Consider the following 23,905-nt stretch of genomic DNA (forward strand, 5'->3'; position numbering starts at 1 on the left):
AAGAAACGTGAGGAAAGTGCTATTTTGCGAGAGTATAGTCCTCTCGCGTGTTCATTCGTTCATTGGAACAGTTCATCATATTGAGTGGCTTATATGGACAAATGACCGCCACTTAGTTACCGAACCATGGTGGCCCATACGGCAAAGGCACGGTTCAATATGCCAAAGGTCTTGGGTTCGAGTCTCGGTACAGGTACTTTTATTGTTGATAGATGAACTTTTTTTGAAGATGAACCCATGAGTAAAGTACTCTCGGTAGTTTCGGGACTTATCCTCTCAGTCCGCATACAGTACCATTTTACTACCGAATCGTGCTCTTTACCCTCTCGAATGACGATGTCCAGTTCTGGGTGCAGAATTTCATACATTTACTTACTAATTTAGTATGACCAGCCCCCAAAATTGTATTGAGACTTGTATTAAAAAATTCATGATGCATGAAAAAAAAACGAACATAAAAAAAAACGACACATAATCATAAATCAAAATTAATTTTATTAAAGTTCATATCTCCGAACTGTGAACGTGATTTTTTTATGTATGTACATTCGAATAAAAAAAATTCATTTATGAAAAAAAAATTATTTTTTCAAAAAAAAAGTTACCCATTAGAGCTTTATTTGTTCATATCGAGAAGAGCACATAGCAGTACTTTTAAATATGTCGTTTACGTCAAATTGTGAGAAAATCTCATGTTTTTTCATGAAATTTTATTAACAAATATCGTTTTTGAGCGAACAAAATAAATATATCCAAAATATATGCCTTCTCGTTTGTAATCATAGTAGCCAATGTTTTATGCTAAAAACGCTTATATACCAAGAATTTTGAAAATTCGTCACTTTTTGTTCACTGAAATGCAAATATCTCGGCTTTGCGTGGACATAAATTGAATGTTAAAAAAAAACAAAATGATCTCCGTAAAATTTCCTATAAGCTGAATGCATTAGTTTTGGCAGGAAAATGTTTTGGCTGGTTTTGGGGAGTGATTTTGATTTTTTTGTCTAAAAAATACAAATTTTTCTCCCTAAAACGCCCTGCCATGCCCAAACACAAGCTTTTATGGACTATGTCTATACAGGAATTTGTTCAGGGGACATTAAACTATCACTTGAAGCCCAAGGCGACCAAATTTGAATGACTTTAGTATGATTGTTACGCGCATTTCTGAAAAATACTCGGAAAATGCACTTTTTTCATTCAAGCTCCGCGCGCGAGTTGTAAACCATTTTTGGGATTTTTTTTTTGTATGAAAACATTGTTCCTGACATCCTAATCTATCATTCTAGGGGTGAGCACCGAATATTTGACAACTTTTCATTTTTTTGGGATGGCCTACTGTGCATTGTACTATACAGTTAACGAAAAATGCTGATTAGATACATAAAATCAAATCTTAATAATGTTGAAAGTTTCGTAAATCAGAAGACTAAACTTTTTTTTTTTTTCATTACAGATTTTAGCGGCAAAATTCTTGGATATCCATCAAGACAAAACTTTAAAGAATAAACATCGAAATCAACTAGCCCTGCGGTGGCCATTACCAGCGGACGGGGGCAGATCCGGAATACAAAAAAAAAACTCTCAGAACTAGAAGAAATCTTCCTAGAATCAGAAGAAGCAAAAAAAAAACTTGTGACTGCCCTTGCCATCCATTACCAACCCAACTTTTTTTTTGTGCGGCTCATGTGAACTTTTTTGTCCCTATAACAAAAAAAAAAGACAAACACTAAACTTTTGCGAATATTTTCTTGTGCCGTTTTTTTCGCTCTCATTTTTTAAGTACATTTTTCGTCCATTTACTTACACATTTTTCCCGTCTCTTTTTGTTCCAGTGAACAGTGAAAAACTGCTGTGTGTTCATAAATTTTAAGCAACTTTTTGCTTCCCCCCCGCCTCGGGAAAACTTTTCTTCAACCTTCCTCACAAAAGTGTACTGAAAAGCTCCGTGAGTGGGCCGAGCGCGCGCGTGAGTTGTGCTTTATTTTCCCGCCGTAAGTCAGTGTTTTTCCGTTATCTGTATACTCTCACTGCAAAGAAGAAGCAACTAAAAGCCCAACGAGTGACAACCGGCGTACGACGACGTGGTAGTGAGTGAGTGCTCCATTTACAGGCAGCAGTGTTGTGAGTTACGAGAAGGAGGTGTGAAGAAAAAAGTTGTTAAGTTTTAAGTAAGAAAACAAAAACTAAGCTAACAAAAAGCAAGATGGCGGCCTTCATCGCGAAGCAAATGGTTGGCAACCAGCTGAGTGCAGTTAAAGGTGAGTTGTGATTAAATTTTTCATTAAACATGATCTGCAATTAAAACGAGCACTCCAATAAATCAGACAAATAAATTGGAATGCATTTTTACTTTTTCGGCAGCGCAAGCTGTGCCTAACGGGTATCATTTTTAATTAACGTCCATTTCCGGATTGGTGACAACCGGGAATGCAAATGATAAATTCTGCAGAATAATTTCACAAATTTGTTGGTCTTTGTTTGGACTGATGCATTTGCATACTGTTATGTGTTTTTTATTATTGATTTTTTTTTGTTCTGGGAAAATGTCCGATTAAAATTATTCCATTGATATTCCACTTGAAATTACGCCATCAACTTCATTGTCTTATTTCTTTGCAGTGAGTATTCAGAGAACTATAGAATGAAATATTTGTTTTAAAACGTACACAGAAAAAAAGTTGAATTTTGGAATGTTGAATGTTGCGTAATATTTCATAAAAAATGTGTAAAAATGTGAACCTGATGAATATTCATCAAAAAAAAAAGGATTTTGACAACTTTTAACCCCTTTGATTTTTTATTTATTGACATTTTTTGTGATAAATAGACTAAGAATACACAGGAAAAAGTTGATTTTTGGATGGTTGAAAAATTTGTTAGTTAACTATTACCACTTTTTGATTAATTTTACTTAAAAATGTGTAAAATTGTGAATCTGGTTTAAATTCTCCAGAAACTGAAGAAAATTCTCCAGTTCCTAATGTAATAATACACATTTATTTCGACACAGAATCTGTCATCATTCTGCGCTGCGCTGATAAATATTACCATCATTTTTTCTATGTAGGTTATTATGGATGTTTAATTGTTCGCCAAGTTAGGCCGTTGCAAATATTTTTCAAAGTCTTTTAAAGTCGGGAGAAGAAGGGGGGGGGGGGGGAATATAAAACTTTTAAATTATAGGCCACGGTTTCGACATTTAAATGAAAAAAGTGTTTTAAAATGCATTATACAACTGTCCAGTTGTTTTGCAATCATTAATTTCCAAAATTTCTAAAAAATGTTATTTTTGCGAGAAAAAAAAAATATTTTTTCCCTACAGTACACTGCCGCTCTAATCTAGTCCATCCCATATGTATTTTTATCATTTTTGAGATAAACATAACAAAAAGCTTGTTTTTACATGTACTTTGAGGCTATTTAATAAAAAAGTTATGTTTGTTCTAGAAATTCCAAAACAAAAATAACTTTCGTGCTGTCTCGTATGTAAAACAAAGGCAAGTTAGTTCCTTCTTAAAAAAAAATCTCATGAATCGATTTAATGGAAGTGTTTACTTGAGTATTTATAAATTATTATACGTAATGTTTTAAACCAGGGGTGCTCAAAGTTTTTGGATGCCGGGCCAATTTTGAAGCTTAAATGAGCTCGCGGGCCATATGTATAAAATAGGTTATTTATTTAAAGAAATTACGTTACATAAATGTAAAAGACTAAAAAATTAATCTAAATCATGGTCGAGGGAAGGCAAAAAAATTAAAAGAATTATGAAAATTGAAAATACAAGCCAGAATATTCAACATTTCAATGAAAAAAATGTTGGAAAATGTTAGAAAAACACACTTAGATTCGCAATCATAATTTTCAAAATATGTAAGATTCGACGAAAAAACAACATTTTTGCAAAAAAAAAAACCAACAAAAAGTTCATCGAAAGTTCACTAAAATTCAAATTATTTTTGAAAAAACCCGAGCATGCCCAAAATGATTCTAAACGCAGAGGAATGCATTTTAAATGGATTTCAGCTGATTGCACTTAAAAAACAAAAGCTTTGAAAAATATTTGCAACCGCCTTATTCCTCCGATTTAAACATTTTGTCTGTCTGAATCAGATGGTAGTCAATCAGTATCGATATCCAACTGTCATGAGTTCGAATCCCGAGGTGGAATGTTTCTAAGTGCAAAGTAAGTTTGAGGCTCAGTTTATTGAAATGGTCATAATGACTTTTAAATTAATATGTAATGCTTATATTTTTGCTATTATTACAGTTTTATAAAAAAGCAAAACAATCAAAAAGGTTATGTGTGGTGAGTTACACAAAACCTCTAATACGCAAATGGACCGACGTTTTACTTCCCCATCCGATAGAAGACCAGGAGGATAAGGCGGGAATCGAACCCGCGCCCCTTAGCAACTTAGGGATCGGCAGCTGAAGCCGCTAACCACCGCGCCACGAGGCTCTCCCAGTTTTATACCTAAGTCAAATTTGAACTTTTCATTAACATTTCCAAAAATATTTGATAAATATTTTGACAATATTTACTAGTTTCACCACGAGTTTCACTCACATTGAAATGTGTGAAAAAAGTTTCAATTAGAAAGATTTTTGAACAACATATTTGTAAAATAAGGATAAAAGAATAGATCATTATTTTAATATTAACAAAAACAGATCAGCTTTTTAAGTTTAAAATAAGGTTTATTTTTTAAAAAGTTTAAAATCATTTTACAGATGGTCAACGGGCCATTTTACTTGATCACTCAAAAAGGGTTCGCGGGCCACAAAATATCATCTCGCGGGCCACGTTTGGCCCGCGGGCCATACTTTGGTCACCCCTGTTTTAAACCATGCTGTTTTTAAACAATTGGCAATCACGATTACAAAAGATACTAAACACCATTATGGGTAGTATTTCGTAAAATTTTATTCCAGCTTGAATGCAATATCGTAGTCCTGTTTCTGGAAAAGGTCCATATTCCGGTTTTGAGGATCACTCAAGATCAACGGTCCATATGTTGAGACATAGTTCTTATATAACTTGCCTCTCTAGTCATTCAGTCTCGTTTATAGTTTGAATTGAAAAGTTGTGAAATTTTCTATAAATTAAATTCATCTGAAATAAACATTAAATAAACAAACATTTTATATAATTTTATTAAATTAACTTGGAAATAACCAAACCAACCTTGAAATGACAGTTTAACTTTTGGTGTATATGTTGAAGTCTACCTTAATACCTCGACTGACTTGCCTTTATCTATCGACTAATAAAGGCAAGTCAGTTCCATTATGAAAATAACACAAATTTACCTCCAAATTATAAGTTTTATGAAATTTTATGTTGGGGATATTTGTTGAACTGATATTGAAATAATTGTATAAAAATTTATCAAAAAATAGTTGATTAGAATTGTGAAAAATGGTGAAACATTATTTGGGCTTCCCACGGTGTTATCTTAGCACCCACTTTTTACATATGAGCAGTTCTCTAGGATTTCGGTCATTCGATTTTTTTTTGTATTTTTTAATCCGACTGAAACTTTTTTGGTGCCTTCGGTATGCCTAAAGAAGCCATTTTGCATCATTAGTTTGTCCATAAAATTTTCCATACAAATTTGGCAGCTGTCCATACAAAAATGATGTATGAAAATTCAAAAATCTGTATCTTTTGAAGGAATTTTTTGATCGATTTGGTGTCTTCGGCAAAGTTGTAGGTATGGATACAGAATACACTGAAAAAAATGATACACTGTAAAAAAAATTTGGTGATTTTTTTATTTAACTTTTTATCACTAAAACTTGATTTGCAAAAAAAACACTATTTTTAATTTTTTTTATTTTTTGATATGTTTTAGAGGACATAAAATGCCAACTTTTCAGAAATTTCCAGGTTGTGCAAAAAATCTTTGACCGAGTTATGATTTTTTTTATCAATACTGATTTTTTCAAAAAATCGAAATATTGGTCGCAAAAAAATTTCAACTTCATTTTTCGATGTAAAATCAAATTTGCAATCAAAAAGTACTTCAGTGAAATTTTGATAAAGTGCACCGTTTTCAAGTTATAGCCATTTTTAGGTAACTTTTTTGAAAATTGTCGCAGTTTTTAATTTTTTTAAATAGTGCACATGTTTGCACACTTTTGGAAAAAAATATTTTTGAAAAGCTGAGAAAGGCGTAATATTGAATGTTTGGCCCTTTTGAAATGTTAGTCTTGATTTTAAAATTTTGAAAATATTGTTTTCGAAAAGATCGGAAAATTTCACAAATGTTTCATATATTAATATTGAAAATCGGACCATTACTTGCTGAGATATTTATCGACATCTCAGCAACTAAAGGTCGTATCAACAAAGTCCGAAGAAGCAAAATATAGAGATTTTCTTAGCTTTTCAAAAATATTTTTTTCAAAAGTGTGCAAACATGTGCACTATTTTAAAAAAACTTAAAAATGGATTTATCTTGAAAACGGTGCACTTTATCAAAATTTCACTGAAGTATTTTTTGATTGCAAATTTGATTTTACATCGAAAAATGAAGATGAAATATTTTTTTTGCGACCAATATTTCGATTTTTTGAAAAAATCAGTATTGATTAAAAAATTCATAACTCGGTCAAAGATTTTTTGCACAACCTGGAAATTTCTGAAAAGTTGGCATTTTATGTCCTCTAAAACATATCAAAAAATAAAAAAAATTAAAAATAGTGTTTTTTTGCAAATCAAGTTTTAGTGATAAAAAGTTAAATAAAAAAATCACCAATTTTTTTTTCAGTGTAGTCTGTATCCATACCTACAACTTTGCCGAAGACACCAAATCGATCAAAAAATTCCTTCAAAAGATACAGATTTTTGAATTTTCTTGCATCATTTTTGTATGGCCAGCTGCCAAATTTGTATGGAAAATTTTATGGACAAACTAATGATGCAAAATGGCTTCTTTAGGCATACCGAAGGCACCAAAAAAGTTTCAGTCGGATTAAAAAATACAAAAACTAATATTGAAGAAAAAAGACCGATTTCGTAGAGAACTGCTCATATGGGACGGACTAGATTAGAGCGGCAGTACATTGTAATTTCAAAAAAGTTCAAAATATTTTAAAGAGAGCCCAAACATGCTTAATATGATTATCAATTCAGATAAAGGCATTTTAGATTGTTCTCAGATAATTAAATTCTATTTCAATAAAAATTTTGATTAAAAAAAAATTGCCTCCTGATTTGACCAGGTGGGAGAGGAAAACTTAGACTTTGATTTTTTGATTTTTGAAAGTTATATTTTTTTATTCGAAAAAGCTTCCAAAAAATATTTTGGAATTATTTTTTTCAATTTTTGATAACAAACAACGTTTTTGAGTAAAAGTCAATTTTAAGTTTAAATTTTCCGAAAAAAATGTTTTTCATATTCAAATTCTATCCATATATTTGAAAAACTGAAAAAATCTCCTGCAATTTCCTTTTTATAATATTATCTGACACATGGTTATGATAAAGCTTTAAAAAGAATTATGTTATAACCTTGCAAAGCAAAAAACGTCGTGAATTCGACAATTGGCCCAAGATGTATAAATAAAACTTTTGTTTTGTATAAATTCTATTATTTTGAAATTTAGCTAGTCTACTGTATCTGACATTACTGGTAAACCATGGTTTGCGTCATTTTACGTATCATTTCATTTCTTGTGACATCGATTAAATTTTGAAGTTTGTACTCAAGAACCGTCCTATTATTTAGCGATTCTCTAGTTCAAGGCATTCAATTTCCAGTGCTTGAAAAGTCGAAGGAAGCTTGTTTTATATTTTTTTTTTGATCAGCGTTCAGCTTAAAATTTATCATTAACATAAAACTATGAAAATTTGAAATAAATTAATTGTTTCGGTATTTCAACAAAAATAATGTCAACAATAATCTCCCTAAGAACAATTCTCTGAGATTTCGGTCATTCGATTTTTTTTTGTATTTTTTTAACCCGGCTGAAACTTTTTTGGTGCCTTCGGTATGCCCAAAAAAGACATTTTGCATCATTAGTTCGTCCATATAATTTTCCATACAAATTTGGCAGCTGTCCATACCAAAATGGTGTCTTCGGCAAAGTTGTAGGTAAAAACACTAATTGAATTGATTTAAAAGGCTACCAAATCATCATGCTTGCATGAATAAAATTCAAGTGTTCCACTAAAAAAAACCTCTGAAAAATCACCACCAGAATCATACTCATCACAAGAACCCCTCACTAATTAGTCCCCATTTCATAGACCTTCTTGCATAACTTAATTAGACTTTTTCTCTGCTGAACTGAACTACTCTGCCACTCCAATTTGTCTGCCTTCAGTTTCGCAACCGTGAACCCTTCTGCCAGTACTTGGTTGGCCTGACTGATTTCGACAAGTGGACACACTTTCGTGCCTCTTACCGAAATTTCGCTCATGAAAAAGTCTGCCTGCCCCACCTAGATGTTGGCAAAAGAGTGAATCTCCCCTTCACACGATATCCAAACATAGAGAAAATAAAAGCTGAGGATCACTTTTCCCGGAAGCATCAAACCTGCAAGGAGTGGCAATTTTTTTGGTGACTACCGAAACTCCTTCTCATCACACAACCCCCAAATAGTGGAGGCGAGAGGGGGGCAAGCAGATGAGTAAATATTTGCCGGAAGGATTTTGTTGTCATTTGGGGACCTTCTTCCAGCGTGAGCATGAATTCCGAGCGCCTGCTGATGTTTGCTCGGTGCTTTTACTACTGCTCTGCAGTAAAAAGTGTCGAGCGTTCCAGCCGGAACTGCGAAATGAGGATAAAAATGAGTTTTACTGAGACGTGAGCTTAACGAGCTGATGGAAATGTCTGCCGTGAGCTGTGAGCAGTGAGTCGTGAGGCATGATTTGTGAGACATGAATCGTGATTCATCAGCTTTGTGTATTTTTGGGAAGTGAGCCAAATCTTGTAATCGAAATTTCCACAATTTCGCATGGACTCCCGCTTGACGTCAAGGGGACGAAACACAAAATAAATGCTTTTCCACTAGGTTTTTCTCGTCTCACGGGCCCTTTGGTGTGCCGTCGTCGTCACCGTGGCCCAGACTAGTGTAAATATTTTTGCAAAGCTTAAAAGGGTTCGCGCGGGCGAATGCTTAGCCAGCATAACTTTGGCGAGGGGGGTGGTGGACTACCGTACCTTTTTTTTCATGGAGCGATTAAGTACTAGGCAGTTGCAACTCACGAGTTGTGTACAAGCATTGTGTCGCATGGCTGAAGCACTTGGCAAACTTTCCAGCACTTCACGGTACACATAAAATGAGTGGTCTGGAAGCGAAAAAAAGAGCTTTTGCTGTAAAATTTTGGTGATAGACGCTGTTTTACGAGCGTTTTGAAGGGTTTTAAAATTTGGTTTGACGAAAAATTTAAATTTTTCAGAATAGGGATCAGCGAGATTTTGAACGCAAAGCTTTTTTTCAGAAAAGCATCAAATGCGAGTTGTCATGAAGGGATTACTGAAAGTGACTTCATCAAAGTGTGTTTCTAGAAGTGAGTAGGCAAAGGTTAGTTACTAGACTTGACTCATTCAATGCGAGTTGCTAAAGTGAGATACTCAAAATAAGTCACCTGTGAGTAACTTGAAGTAAGTCACTAAATTTGAGTTACTGAAAGTGATTCGCTAGGAGTGAATCACTTAAAGCTCATTAAAAAGTGAGTTACTGAAAGTGAGTAACTAAAAATGAGTTACTGAAAGTGAGTCACTAAAAGTGAGTCACTAAAAGTGAGTCACTAAAAGTGAGCCACAAAAAAGTGAGTTGCTGAAAGTGAACTGAAAAGTTAGTTACTGAAAGTGAGTCACTTAAAAAAGAATTACTGAAAGTGATTTACTGGAAGTGAGTAGCTAAAAATGAGTTACTGAAAGTGATTTACTGGAAGTGAGTAGCTAAAAATTAGTTACTGAAAGTGATTTACTGAAAGTGAGCAACTGAAAGTGAGGCACTTAAAGTAATTCACTAAAATTGAGCCACTAAAAGTGAGTTACTGAAATAAATTCACTAGGAGTGAATCGCTTGAAGCTCACTTTAAAAGTTAGTTACTGAAAGTGAGTCACTTAAAATGAATTACTGAAAGTGATTTACTGGAAGTTAATAGCTAAAAATGAGTTACTGAAAGTGAGTCACTAAAAGTGTGCCTCAATTAAGTGAGTTACTGAAAGTGAACTGAAAAGTTAGTTACTGAAAGTGAGTCATTAAAAAAGAATTACTGGAAGTGATTTACTGGAAGTGAGTAACTTAAAATTATTTGCTGAAATTCAGTTACTGAAAGTGAGGCACTTAAAGTAATTTACTAAAATTGAGCTACTAAATGTGAGTTACTGAAATAAATTCACTAGGAGTGAATCACTTAAAGCTCACTATAAAAGTTAGTTACTGAAAGTGAGTCACTAAAAAAGAATTACTGAAAGTGATTTACTGGAAGTGAGTAGCTAAAAATGAGTTACTGAAAGTGATTTACTGAAAGTCAGCCACTAAAAGTAAGCCAAAAAAAGTGACTTGCTGAAATTGAGCCACTAAAAGTGAGTTACTGAAATAAATTCACTAGAAGTGAATCACTTAAAGCTCACTTTAAAAGTTAGTTACTGAAAGTGAGTCACTTAAAAAGAAGTACTGAAAGTGATATACTGGAAGTGAGTAGCTAAAAATGAGTTACTGAAAGTGAGTCACTAAAAGTGAGTCACTAAAAGTGTGCCACAATTAAGTGAGTTACTGAAAGTGAACTGAAAAGTTAGTTAATGAAAGTGAGTCATTAAAAAACAATTACTGGAAGTGATTTACTGGAAGTGAGTAACTTAAAATTAGTTGCTGAAATTCAGTTACTGAAAGTGAGGCACTTAAAGTAATTCACTAAAAGTGAGTCACTAAAAATGAGTTACTGAAATGAGTCACTTAAAGTGAGTAACTGTAAATGAGTCACTAAAAAGTTAGTTACTGGAAGTGAGTCACTAAAAAAGAATCACTGAAAGAGATTCACTGGAAGTGAGTAGCTAAAAATGAGTTACTGAAAGTGATTTACTGAAAGTGAGCCACTAAAAGTAAGCCAAAAAAAGTGAGTTGCTAAAATTGAGCCACTAAAAGTGAGTTACTGAAATAAATTCACTAGGAGTGAATCACTCAAAGCTCACTTTAAAAGTTAGTTACTGAAAGTGAGCCACTTAAAAAGAATTACTGAAAGTGATATACTGGAAGTGAGTAGCTAAAAATCAGTTACTGAAAGTGAACGTTTTTTACCGAGAATAGCAAGCCATTGCGGCGCTGTCGTCGCAAAGGTGATTTGACAACTCTCCCACGCTGCTCTCAAGTGTAAACAACAATATTGAAAAGCACGTGGTTGGTCGTAATCTCATTCTCATCAAAAGTTGTATGCCTCCTTTCGTCGAGAAAATTTATGTGTAAATCAAAAATAGTTTTGAAATGGCGAAAGTAATTATTTTGAGTATCGTTTCAGATACTTTTAGTAAATTTCAGAGCAAAAATTCAAATTTATTCAAAAAAATAGCATCATCAAAATCAAAATGGTGAGAATCAGAATGCGACTCTTGCAAAGCCTGTGTTGCACTGAAGTCTACATTCAGGATTATTCTTGCAAGTGGCAATTGACTACGAAGTGGCGTTAGTGTATCACACGCCATGTTTTTACACGCGATTTTCAATTTTTTTTGTTCTAGTTGCTACGTCTGTTGTTTGTGCTAAAAGTGAGGTACTGAAATAAATTCGCCACGAGTGAATCACATAAAAATCATCACTGAAAAGTTAATTACTGAAAGTGAGTCACAAAAAAAGAATTACTGAAAGTGATTTACTGGACATAAAAATAGTTGCTAAAATTGAGTTACTGAAAGTGAGCAACTTAAAGTAATTTACTAAAAGTGAGTCACTATAAGTGAGTAACTGTAAGTGAGTCACGAAAAGTGAGTTACTTAAAGTGATTTATTGAAAGTTAGTCACTCAAAGTGAGTTATTGGAACTCAGTCACTTAAAGTGAGTTACTATAAGTGAGTTACTGAAAGTGAATCACTGAAAGTTAGTCCCTAAAAAATGTTACTGAAAGAGAGTCACTACATGCGATTTACTGAAAGTGAGCTTCAAAACTCTTATTAAATTCGCATGGCATTAAAATTGCTTTTCAATCAAGCGCTCGTTTGTTGCAGCATGCACAAAACTGGTGGAAACTATCCGGAAAGTCATCCCAGAATGAAGTAATTTATGACTGCAAAAGTGATTTGCAACTCCCTCTCTTCGTGCATGTGAGTGTGTATCGCCGGCAAAATTGTAAATGGAAAAGTTGTTCTTCCTCCATCAATTTCATCTCAAGGGAAAGGCAAGCGGGTGACATCAAGCTCTTTTACCCGAACATAATTCAATATTAATAGATAGAATAGAACAGCGCGAGCGCGCTTCCGAAGGCTGTGCCTATAATGGGAAGTGAATGAGAGGACCCCCGCGCTCACTTCTCACCCCTCCCCCATGTATTGTCCCTATTCAAAATGCTTGTTAGTGACGGTAAAAAAGGGCAGATTCGTGAAAATGAAGTCACTTCATGTAGAGAATGAGGGAGAGAGCAAAAATGGAACACCCAGAAACGATGATGATGAGTTGAGATTTTTTTTTAATTTCATTGTAAGGAAGCTCACGTGAGTGAGTGTGTGTTGAGAGATTGTTGAAAAGTGAGACGATTTTTGTGAGCGAGAGGGGGAAGCGGTGCCACCAAAATTACACAGACGGAAAATGTGGGCCACTGCTGGTTGAAAAAATAATGGGAAAGTATTATCGAGATGGGATGAACGGAAAAAAAAACTGACTCTGGGAAAAGAGAAACTTTTGCCTCTGATACGATCGGCAACTTTGTTGATAATTTCATTATGTGGGACTGTTGGTGACGGGTTGTGAACGGGCTCATTTATTGATAAAACTCTGAAAATTGCTAGAAGAAATGTGCTCAGTAAAAAATAATTTCAATTTTGATGTGAAGGGAACAATTCGATACAAACAAAACGTTTAAAGTAAGCCGTTAAACGTTAGACGTTAGATGTTAGATGTTAGACGTTTGACGTTAGACGTTAGACGTTAGACGTTAGACGTTAGACGTTAGACGTTAGACGTTAGACGTTAGACGTTAGACGTTAGACGTTAGACGTTAGACGTTAGACGTTAGACATTAGACGTTAGACGTTAGACGTTAGACGTTAGACGTTAGACGTTAGACGTTAGACGTTAGACGTTAGACGATAAAAGATTAAAGTTGGAATTTGGTGTTACAAATTCTGCAAACGAACCCTGATTCTGTGAAATTTCAAGCAAAGTCATAAGCTTTTTTCCTCATTAATCAAGTACAACTGAATTTTTGGTCTTTTTCGTTCGGAACGTTGGAAAATGATGATTCCTCACACCCTTTTGCTGTCCAATTCTCGCCAACATTTACAGGGAAAGCACCCTTTCACTCCTACACGAAATTCCATTTCCCGACCTCCCGTGAAAGCATCCTTTCTCGAAGAAATTTCCATGGAACGTGAAGGAACGTCTTTGGCGCTTTGGTATTTCTTATTATTAGATTGACCGGACCCGAACCGGATCATGTCGGACGCAAGGTTGGATTTAAATAATGATGCCAAGGAATGTCCCCCGCATTCCTGGGAGCCGGTGGGATAATGGCTTGCGAGAACGGGGGGCCCTTAATTGAGTGATGTAATAGAAAGGGGAGAGAGCTGGTCAACGAACAAGTCAAATGACTTGGAATTATTTCCTAACAGGATTTTTCTTCAATCGAATGTTAGGCATTTATAAGTAATTCTATCAATGTCTCAATGCGTGAGACGTGATACGTGATACGTGAATAATGAAATGTAAAATTATAGAAATTCAACCAAACCAAGTAAAATGACAGCAAAACAGAACAAAAATGTCAAAATAATCTTCCCTTTCGGACACTTGAGTTTTATCACCCCCGTTTACCGCACCACTGTTCAATTGTTCGTTGTAAGTACCGCTCGACCTGGTTATTATGTCCTGGTAACACCAGCAAAATACCACTTTTGGGGCGAACCATCGTTGCCACTGGTGGTGCTGTCCAGAAGCAGCATTTGACTTTTCGGTTACGATTGTGCCATTTCGAGCGAAGCATTTGCTGTTTGTCCCCTGAATGTATGCAACAATAGTGACACTTGCAGCGACGATAACGGTGATGGGAATGACTGTCGAAATGGCACCGTCCAAAACTCAATTCACCTAATGGTGAGGTAATGTGCCGTAATTTATGCATTCAACTTATTGCGCCTGGATGCATACTTGAGCATAACAACGTGGTGTAGTCTACACATCGATAGAAAAACTTGCAGTTCAAAAGACACAATGAGTTTTTTTTTTTAAGTGAACAATACTTGCCTGTAAAACCGAGGTTCAAACGATCCCAAAATGAAACGATGACCCTTTTTTCACGTTGCCGACCCCGAATTCAGCCAAAAAACAAGACTTCAAAGTTCGCTGGGGCTGCAGGGGGTTGCAGCCAAGTGGAAACCAATTCTAGCCAGCGGACTGCCTGCAGCTCGTTCGGTCCGATACTTCCCAAATTAGAAAATTGTGTTCAACTCTCGGGCAACTTTTGGCCCTCCCCGTACTCCCCGGATTCTGGATACCGGATCGGCAACCGATGCTCAGTTGGAAGTGAAATTTATGATATCATGGGGGGCGGGTACCTCCTAGGCCAGGGCTAAAAGCGGCAATGGTGTGAGGTGACGCCACTCTCGGATGGCATGACATCACGTTATCAAATAATAATTTCTGAAAATATATTTTACGTGATGCAAAAGGGTAGGGAGCAGCGAACGATGGGGTGTGACGGGTTAATGCAAAAAGTTTCCTGTCACATTGGGGGTCCTGGGCTTCGTGACATGGTGCGCGGGAGTGGTGCGTTATGAGTGTGAAAGTGCTTTTTGTGAGGGGTGAAACTGCTTTTCCAGTAAAAACCGAAATGAGCCGAACGTGACAGAGTGCGGAAAATCGATACGAGTCTGGGGAACTATGAGATGAAACCATGGTTTCAATTTTGAGGGACTATGGTTTCTGTTTTGAGGAATATTGCTGCTGAATTCAGAATGACAATCCAGAACTTTGTGTATCCAGAGAAGTCCAATTTCATTACCCCTTTAACACAGCTCTGCTTTCCAAGAAAGTTTTTATTTATCTTTTTCTTGACCACCGAAGAAGTCACTTCTGGTCATTAACCAGCAAAAGTCAGTCGATTGAAGAGGGGCCTCCGGCAATCGGTTGCTAATTTTCCGGAAACAAAAACGGACCCATGACTCAAATGGCACTTTTTGAGAAGCCTTCCTCTCTTTTGTGCCGAATCCCCGTGGGAGGGTTGAGTCTTGAGTGAGCCATCGTTGACAATTGAAAAAAATGACAATTCAGGGATAGATTCCACTAGAAGTGCAAAACTTGAAAAAAATAGCACTTCTAAACTGAAAACATAGATATTTAACTTTAGAACTAAGGCCTTAAAACTAGAGTCTTAAACCTTAAACCTTAAACCTTAAACCTTAAACCTTAAACCTTAAACCTTAAACCTTAAACCTTAAACCTTAAACCTTAAACCTTAAACCTTAAACCTTAAACCTTAAACCTTAAACCTTAAACCTTAAACCTTAAACCTTAAACCTTAAACCTTAAACCTTAAACCTTAAACCTTAAACCTTAAACCTTAAACCTTAAACCTTAAACCTTAAACCTTAAACCTTAAACCTTAAACCTTAAACCTTAAACCTTAAACCTTAAACCTTAAACCTTAAACCTTAAACCTTAAACCTTAAACCTTAAACCTTAAACCTTAAACCTTAAACCTTAAACCTTAAACCTTAAACCTTAAACCTTAAACCTTAAACCTTAAACCTTAAACCTTAAACCTTAAACCTTAAACCTTAAACCTTAAACCTTAAACCATAAACCTTAAACCATAAACCTTAAACCTTAAACCTTAAACCATAAACCTTAAACCTTAAACCTTTAACCTTAAACCTTAAACCTTAAACCTTAAACCTTAAACCTTAAACCTTAAACCTTAAACCTTAAACCTTAAACCTTAAACCTTAAACCTTAAACCTTAAACCTTAAACCTTAAACCTTAAACCTTAAACCTTAAACCTTAAACCTTAAACCTTAAACCTTAAACCTTAAACCTTAAACCTTAAACCTTAAACCTTAAACCTTAATCCTTAAACCCTAAACCATAATGTAAGGTATGCACTTCTGAAGAAATCGGTCAAGAAAAATTTCAAATGGACAGCAGCAGTAGCGAAAGCAAGCTAGAGAGGGTGAAGAAAAGCACCAAAAAATAACGTTCCCTCTCCTTTGTTCTGCCGTTCGTAAAGCTGTTTCTTGACCCCCTTTCTTTTGATTAGCATACCGGTCCTAAACCATAAACCTTAAACCATAGACCGTAGACCCCATTGTGATTTGGTTTTTGCCAAAAGTCCACCCCTAAATAAGGCCCTATTTTCCATAAACTACCCAAGCTTTCCGGAGTTCCTACTTCTGGCTCAAAGTGCCTTCAATTTGTCGGCTTATTACCTTTGGGGTTCGGTTTTCGTTTGATTCCGTTTTGAAACGCCGCGACACCCTTGAGTCCTGAACCGGAAGAACAAAAAAAAACGGAAAAATAAAGGAACGTTTTGTTTGCCGCTGTCTCTAGAGTCGAAGACGGTTCGATAAGTGCTTTTATTTTTTTTGTGCTATCCTCGCAGGCGGTCCCGACAAAACATTGATTGCATTTGAGATTTGGTTTGTGCCCTCTTGTTTTTGCTTGAAATTTTCACGCATTTTTTCTGCGCGCTTTGTTGGGACAGGAATTAACAATATCGATGTGGCCTGTGTAGAATGGGGGTAACGAAAGGTTAAATTCAATTTAGAACGCTTTTGACAAGCTTTTTTTTTGTTGAAGAAGAAGGAACGGAGAAGTTGTAATGAAATTGGCATTTGTAAACTTTGCATAAAAGGCAAGAAATAAAAACTGCTTTACTGCTTTCAATTTTTTAAATGTTTTACAGTTTGACTAGGGGAAATATAACATTTCCAATCAAACACCTATCTTCGTCATATGAAGAGTTTGATGCTAGATTAAAGCTCCAAATTTTGATCATAATTTCTATTTTGCGAGACCATTTCTCTTCATTTTGTTGGCACACACAGCGACACACAGCGACACACAGCGACACACGCGAGAAACCATCAAACGCTTAATGAATATCGCCAAAATCAAATTTTCACTTTCGCTTGCTTTTTCACGACGCTTTCAATACTAAACTGCCCCCAACTTTTGGCAACATGTTCTTTTGCACATTAGTTGGTCACTCACTTGAAAAATAATCCCGAAACATGTTTATAATTAGCAAGCTTCATAAAAAAAAACAAACGCGCCAAGTCTTTTGACGTTTTAATTTTGACGACCCATTCCAATCGAAGGCTGAAGAAACCCGAGCGAGAAGCGAAAGCAAATAAAAAACAAAGGGTGACCACGAACACCACCAGCAGCGCCGTTGGAGTGAGCCAGCCAGATGCCAGGAAATTTTCTGCCAGAAAATTTTGATGAATCTCGCACAGGCTAATTGGATTGCCAATGTTGGAGGTCATTTTATATTCCTGAGATATTTTCACCACGAAAAAGGAACATGTACTCATATAATGTTGCATTGTATTTTTTCAGAAATTATAATTAAAATACAAGTTTTTATTAAATTTACGATCAATAAAAAAATCCTGAATTGCCATCAAGAAACTATTGGTTAGAATTCCAGACACTCCTTATTTTAACTATTAAAATTAAACAAATCTCTCAAGGAACGGCATTGTTAAGTCTTAAATAAGCTGCTTGATTTTTATATTAAAACATAATTTCACTTGTGGGCACTCATTTATAGATAAGATAGTTTATTGAAATTCATCTAAGACACAGATTTGACATTCAACATGCTAAATTATTTACAAATAATTGATTAAACAACATGAGGTGCCCAGAGTTCAAAACGATCACGATTTAAAAAAATGACGCAATGTATTTCCAAGAAAACTTTTTGGTGTTCCAACCTTCCTAAGGTGTTAGGGTCTATATGACCCAGACGGCTTATAAAATGTGCTGTAACTTTTATTCATTCAAACTTACAGACTTGAAACTTTCTGGTATCTTTGGTTCCTGGGAATCGATTCCAAAGGAACAAATTTTCCAGCAAACTGGCTCTCCGGAGTTTTATTAGATTTAGCTATGGATTAATGCATAATAAACTACAAATAATATCTAAAACTACAAGTCATACGCTCCAGAACAGTTTGCATGCCATTTGAATCATATCTGGCCACTCCGGAACCGGATCCGGATACCCTGGAAGTGGCCAAATGGCTATTTTGGTAAAAGCCTATCGTGTGACATATCAAACTTCATGGAATTACAAGCCATGCACACTGGAACCAGCAAAAAGCCAATTGGACCATATCTGGCCACTCCGGAACCGGTTCCGGATACCCTGGAAGTGGCCAAATGGCTATTTTGGTAAAAGCCTATCGTGCGACATATCAAACGTCATGAAATTACATGCCATGCACACTGCAACCAGCAAAAAGCCAACTGGACCATATCTGGCCACTCCGGAACGAGTTACGGATACCCTGGAAGTGGCCAGATTGATATTTTTGTAAAAGCCTATCGTGCGACACAATCTGCAATCTGGCCACTCCGGAACCGGTTCTGGAGTGGCCAGACATGGTCCAGTTTGCTTTTTGTTGGTTTCAGTGTATATGGCTTGTAATTCTATGAAGTTTGATATGTCGCACCTTAGGCTTTTATCAAAATAGTCATTTGGCCACTTCCAGGGTATCCGGAATCGGTTCCGGAGTGGCCAGATATGGTTCAGTTGGCTTTTTACTTGTTCCAGCGTGTATGGCATGTAATTCCATGAAGTTTGATATTCCGCACGTTGGGGTTTTACCAAAATTGCAATCTGGCCACTTTCATGGTATCTGGAACCGATTCCGGAGTGGCCAGATATGGTCCAGTTGGCTTTGTAATGGTTCCAGTGTGCACGGCTTGGAATTATATGAAGTTTGATATGTCGCACGATAGGCTTTTACCAAAATAGCAATCTGGCCACTTTCAGGGTATCTGGAACCGGTTCCGGAGTGGCCAGATATGGTTCATTTGGCTTTTTGCTGATTCCAGTGTGCATGGCTTGTAATTCTATGAAGTTTGCTATGTCGCACGATAGGCTTTTACCAAAATAGCAATCTGGCCACTTTCAGGGTATCTGGAACCGGTTCCGGAGTGGCCAGATATGGTCCATTTGACTTTTTGCTGGTTCCTGTGTGCATGGCTTGTAATTCTATGAAGTTTGATGTGTCGCACGATAGGCTTTTACCAAAATAGCCATTTGGCCACTTCCAGGGTATCCGGAACCGGTTCCGGAGTGGCCAGATATGGTCCAATTGGCTTTTCGCTGGTTCTAGTGTGCATGGCTTGTAATTCTATGAAGTTTGATATGTCGCACGATAGGCTTTTACCAAAATAGCCATTTGGCCACATCCAGGGTATCCGGAACCGGTTCCAGAGTAGCCAGATATGATCCAAATGGCATGCAACCTGTTCCGGGACGTACGCATCGTATTTTTAGATGTTATATATAGTTTATTATGCATTAACCCATAGCTAAATATAATAAAACTCCGGAGAGCCGGTTTGCTGGAAAATTTGTTCCTTTGGAATCGATTCCCAGGAACCAAAGTGGCCAAATCGGGTCCGCATAGCACAGATGCCTTTCTAAACATCCATACCTTTCATTTGCGTCCAAAAGAACGAAAATCGGTTGCAAAATGGATTTTTGCCAGCGTTTTCAATTCCGGGGTCATATAGACCCCTTAACACGTTTAACGTAAGTTTTTCTTAACACCCCAGGAAGGTTAAAGATACTTTTCAGTGCAAGTGCTTTTCAGTACATGAGCAGGAGCAAACGTGGGCAAGCTCGTGTAGCGCTCCTCCTCACGAATGAACGAAAAATGCTCGCTCATGAGCGGATGAGCGCTCAAAATCGCAACACTGTTTGACGTTTGACTATTTGACAGGTTGTCTGTTTGACTTTTTGACGGCTGTTTGGTTAGTTGACTAACGTCATGATTCTAATTCCCGGACGCTTCGAAACCCGGACACTTCAACTTGTTTTATCAATTATTTGGATAACGTCATGATTCGAAATCCGGACACCTAGTACCATATTATTTTTGTTATTGCTGGCAAAAACTCATGTAATAAGCTGGAAATGTAGAAATATCATCAGGATTTAGTATAAACTGTCAGTTTTAAGAGAATGCATGCAAAATATGAATTTTCTAACAATTTTTCACCAGAATTTGAAAATTAAAATGACTTGTTGTGCTTCGAATCCCGGACACTGTTAAAACTGATTCGAAATCCGGACACTTTTGCTTCGAATTCCGGACACTCAATTTTGCTTATGAATCGCACAAATTTGGACTTAAATGTTAGTGAATGGCATTCTTTAGGTCTCAAATAAGCTGTTAACATCAAAACAATCGATAGGTTAAATAAAAAATGGCTAGAATTCAAGAAAATCAAAAACATAAATTTCTGCTTTGTCTTTCGGGTGCTTCGGACAGCTATGAAATATTTCCGTTGAAATGTTTCGCATTTTTTGTAAACTTATAATTTTATTTTATTTTATTCTTTTGGCATTAACAACAGCGTTCAAACAAACTTTAAATGAAAGTAGATGTTAGAATTCATCAAATAACACAGTTTTGACATTCATAACGCGAACTTATATCCAAACAATTGATAAAACAAGTTGAAGTGTCCGGGTTTCGAAGCGTCCGGGAATTCGAATCATGACGGTATAAGTTCGCATTATGAATGTCAAAACTGTTTTATTTGATGAATTCTAACATCGACTTTCATTTAAAGTTTGTTTGAACGCTGTAGTAAATGCCAAAACAATTAAGTAAAATAAAATTATAAGTTTACTAAAATTGCGAAACATTTCAACGGAAATATTTCATAGGCATCCGAAGCACCAGGAAGGCAAAGCAGAAATTTATGGTTTTGATTTTCTTAAATTATAGCCATTTTTTATATAAACTATCGATTGTTTTGATGTAAACAGCTTATTTGAGACATAAAGAATGTTATTCACTAACATTTCAGTTAAAATTTGTGCGACTGTTGACTGTTGACTGTTTGACATTTTGAATGCTTTTTGGTTGGTGGACTGTTTGACTGTTGAACCGCTTGACTGTTCATTTCTTGACTTCTTTTGACTTTCAACACTATTGAAAGACAAAGGACCTTTTGAACTAAAGAAAATAGTGTTTCGTTGGAGGTCACGATTTAATCTCGTCTATTCATCCTCCATCAGGAACAGCACTTCAATGTCTCATTCAATTAAAAGAACACGTTCTCATCGTAAATTTCGCTACTTTTTTCTGCGTTTTTCCTCCCTCCATGAAGAGCGCAATCACGTCTTCCGTCCGCGATGAACTGCTGCACTCTCGTCGAGCAGCACTCCTCGTTCACGATACCCATTAATGGTTCAATCGAGAGTTGTCCTTGGTGTTTGCCTTCTCAAGGCGCGCTGGTTGAGCAGCTCGGCTTTTGCAAAAGAAGCGAGAAAATGCAATTTCTTCCCCTCCAAGACGACTCTTGTGGATAAAGAGAGCACATTCTTGTGGGATTTTTTTTCCTTCTACCACTTCAAAGAAATCGATTCCTGTTGTCGGAAACTATAGCACCATAATAGCATACCTTCAGGGGTTGCGCATTTTCCCACAACAGAAGGCGCCACCGGGCTTGGGTTGTTCCGAAAAATCCTGCCCCAGAACGTGACTGCGGCAAGAACGTTTTGGGGCGCTGCTAGATCAGTTTCGTGCAAGATTTTATAGAACAAAACGGAAAATTTATGTATTTTTTTCAGTCTGTGCGCAGAATTTATTCCCTTCCGAACTCAATTGGCATTTCAAGCTTATTTTCCAGGATTCTTGATGATATTTGAGTTTGATTTCGTTTCGACGCTACTTTTTCAACTTTTTACCACTCTGTAAATACCGGAGAGAGTGCTTTTAGTTCCTATTTTGTAAATAAATTCACATGCGAGATACATCCTGCAAAGTGCAGGCACTTTGGGGAAAAGTGTCTTTCGATGCAACCACGATAGCATCTCAAAAGGAAAACGAGCTGGAATGGCTCTTGGGAAATGAATGGAAGTGGATCTCAGGGTGGGACCAAACAGCCTCGGGGAATCGAAGTGCAACCCAGTTATGGAGTACATCACGGCCGGGTTTTGAAATGATTTTGATTGGATTGGACGGTTTCTGGTGTATTTTCCTTGGACTACAAAATTCCATCAAGCTAGAACAACATAAATCATCATAATTAAAAACCCATTTATTTTCCCTTTGGGAATTCTAATAATTTAAATTCGAATTTGTTAATGAATGCTACTTGTTGAAAGAACACATTTTCAAACAGTCAAAAATCGCTCGCAACCACATTTGTAACGCAAATTTTTGCGCAATAATTTATCAATCCGATTTGGTCGCAAATGCATTTTTGGACGCCGAGGGGCCCTCATCAACGCCATTAAAATCAACATTAATTTATGGGCCCATGTAATTTGATAATTTATGGTCAAATTAATGCGTACCACTCATCGCCGGTCCCAGCTAGGCAGATATGGAAGGCTTGTTAATTATTTATTTGTTATTTTGCTAATTGAAAACCTGCTGCATATCTGCGTTTAAAGTTTTTTTTTCCCCACTGAACAAAAATAATCCTCTTTGAAAGTCATTTAAGAACACACTCTGCCATTGTTCCATGATGAAATTTTTGCAACCCCAAACCGAAAGAGTGTCGCAAATTACAACTGTAACTTTTCACACGCGTCCCAAACAAGATGAAGAAGAAGAAGACTTTTGGGTTTTAGTGTTCAACGACAGCACAAGCAGATGCAAAAGGGTTGTGATGCAGTTGCAGAGAACGAACTCATTTTTCCCTGCCAGAAAACATGCTCCGAAGGGAGATAAACTTGCTCCTCACTTGGTTGGTAGGGTTGTGTTTTTTTTTTGTGGTGAATGGGTTCTTTGGGGCACGTTATACTAACTCTATTTAATTTTCAAAATTCAACATTGTTAACATGTTGTAGTTGTCTGATACTGAATTCACATGTTTATTTTTAAATAAAAAAAATTGGGTTGAATTTCAAATTATTTTTCCTCTAATAAATCGATTCAAGATCATCTGTTTTTAAACAAAACGAACAAAAATACTTAGGTAAGAAATTCAAAAATATATCATAAATTAAAAAAGGTGGTACCAAATTATGTAAATAATATTTAAGATACTTCAAAATAAATACGAATTCGAACATTTTTTCATAAATCATTTAAAATCATGTTTGAATGAATGCAATAACATTCAAGAATGTAACTCGACATAGCTCAAAGAAACTGGAAACAATTAAATTTAAAAAAAAATATTCAGATAGAATAAATTCAATTCCTGTGGCAAGAATCATCACTTCTTCAAAATCAAGATTTCATACAAACCCCAAACGTTTATATATCAAAATTTTTGTTTTTGTTGGTTCTACAACTTTATAAAACATTCTTACACTCTTAAAAACAACCCTGTAAGGTTAGGAAAAAACACTTAATTTTAAAATAAAAAAAATTATTCAAAATGAAAAAAATATCCTTCTTCTCATAAAATGACATGTCTCACGATTTTGGCCAGTTAACTGGCGGGAAGTCCCTTTGAAACCAAATTTCTATCTCTTTACGGTTTTGAGTTACAAATCACCGAAAAACATGTCTTAATAAAAATAAAAAAAG

The 23,905-nt window shown here is 35.9% G+C and overlaps 1 protein-coding gene across 7 annotated transcripts in view; it reads left to right on the forward strand.

Annotated features, from left to right (window-relative positions):
• Positions 1 to 23,905, forward strand: part of LOC120415460 (complexin) — a 488,836-nt gene that overhangs the window by 189,103 nt on the left and 275,828 nt on the right. For all 7 annotated transcript variants that reach the window (XM_039577042.2, XM_039577033.2, XM_039577016.2 and 4 more), the window contains exon 2: positions 1,836 to 2,261. In XM_039577042.2, the coding sequence (XP_039432976.1) occupies positions 2,207 to 2,261 (55 nt within the window). In that variant the 5' untranslated portion in view covers positions 1,836 to 2,206. The remainder of the gene's footprint in view (positions 1 to 1,835; positions 2,262 to 23,905) is intronic.

Source organism: Culex pipiens, chromosome 1 (genome assembly GCF_016801865.2).
Source record: "Culex pipiens pallens isolate TS chromosome 1, TS_CPP_V2, whole genome shotgun sequence".
Classification (NCBI taxonomy): domain Eukaryota; kingdom Metazoa; phylum Arthropoda; class Insecta; order Diptera; family Culicidae; genus Culex; species Culex pipiens.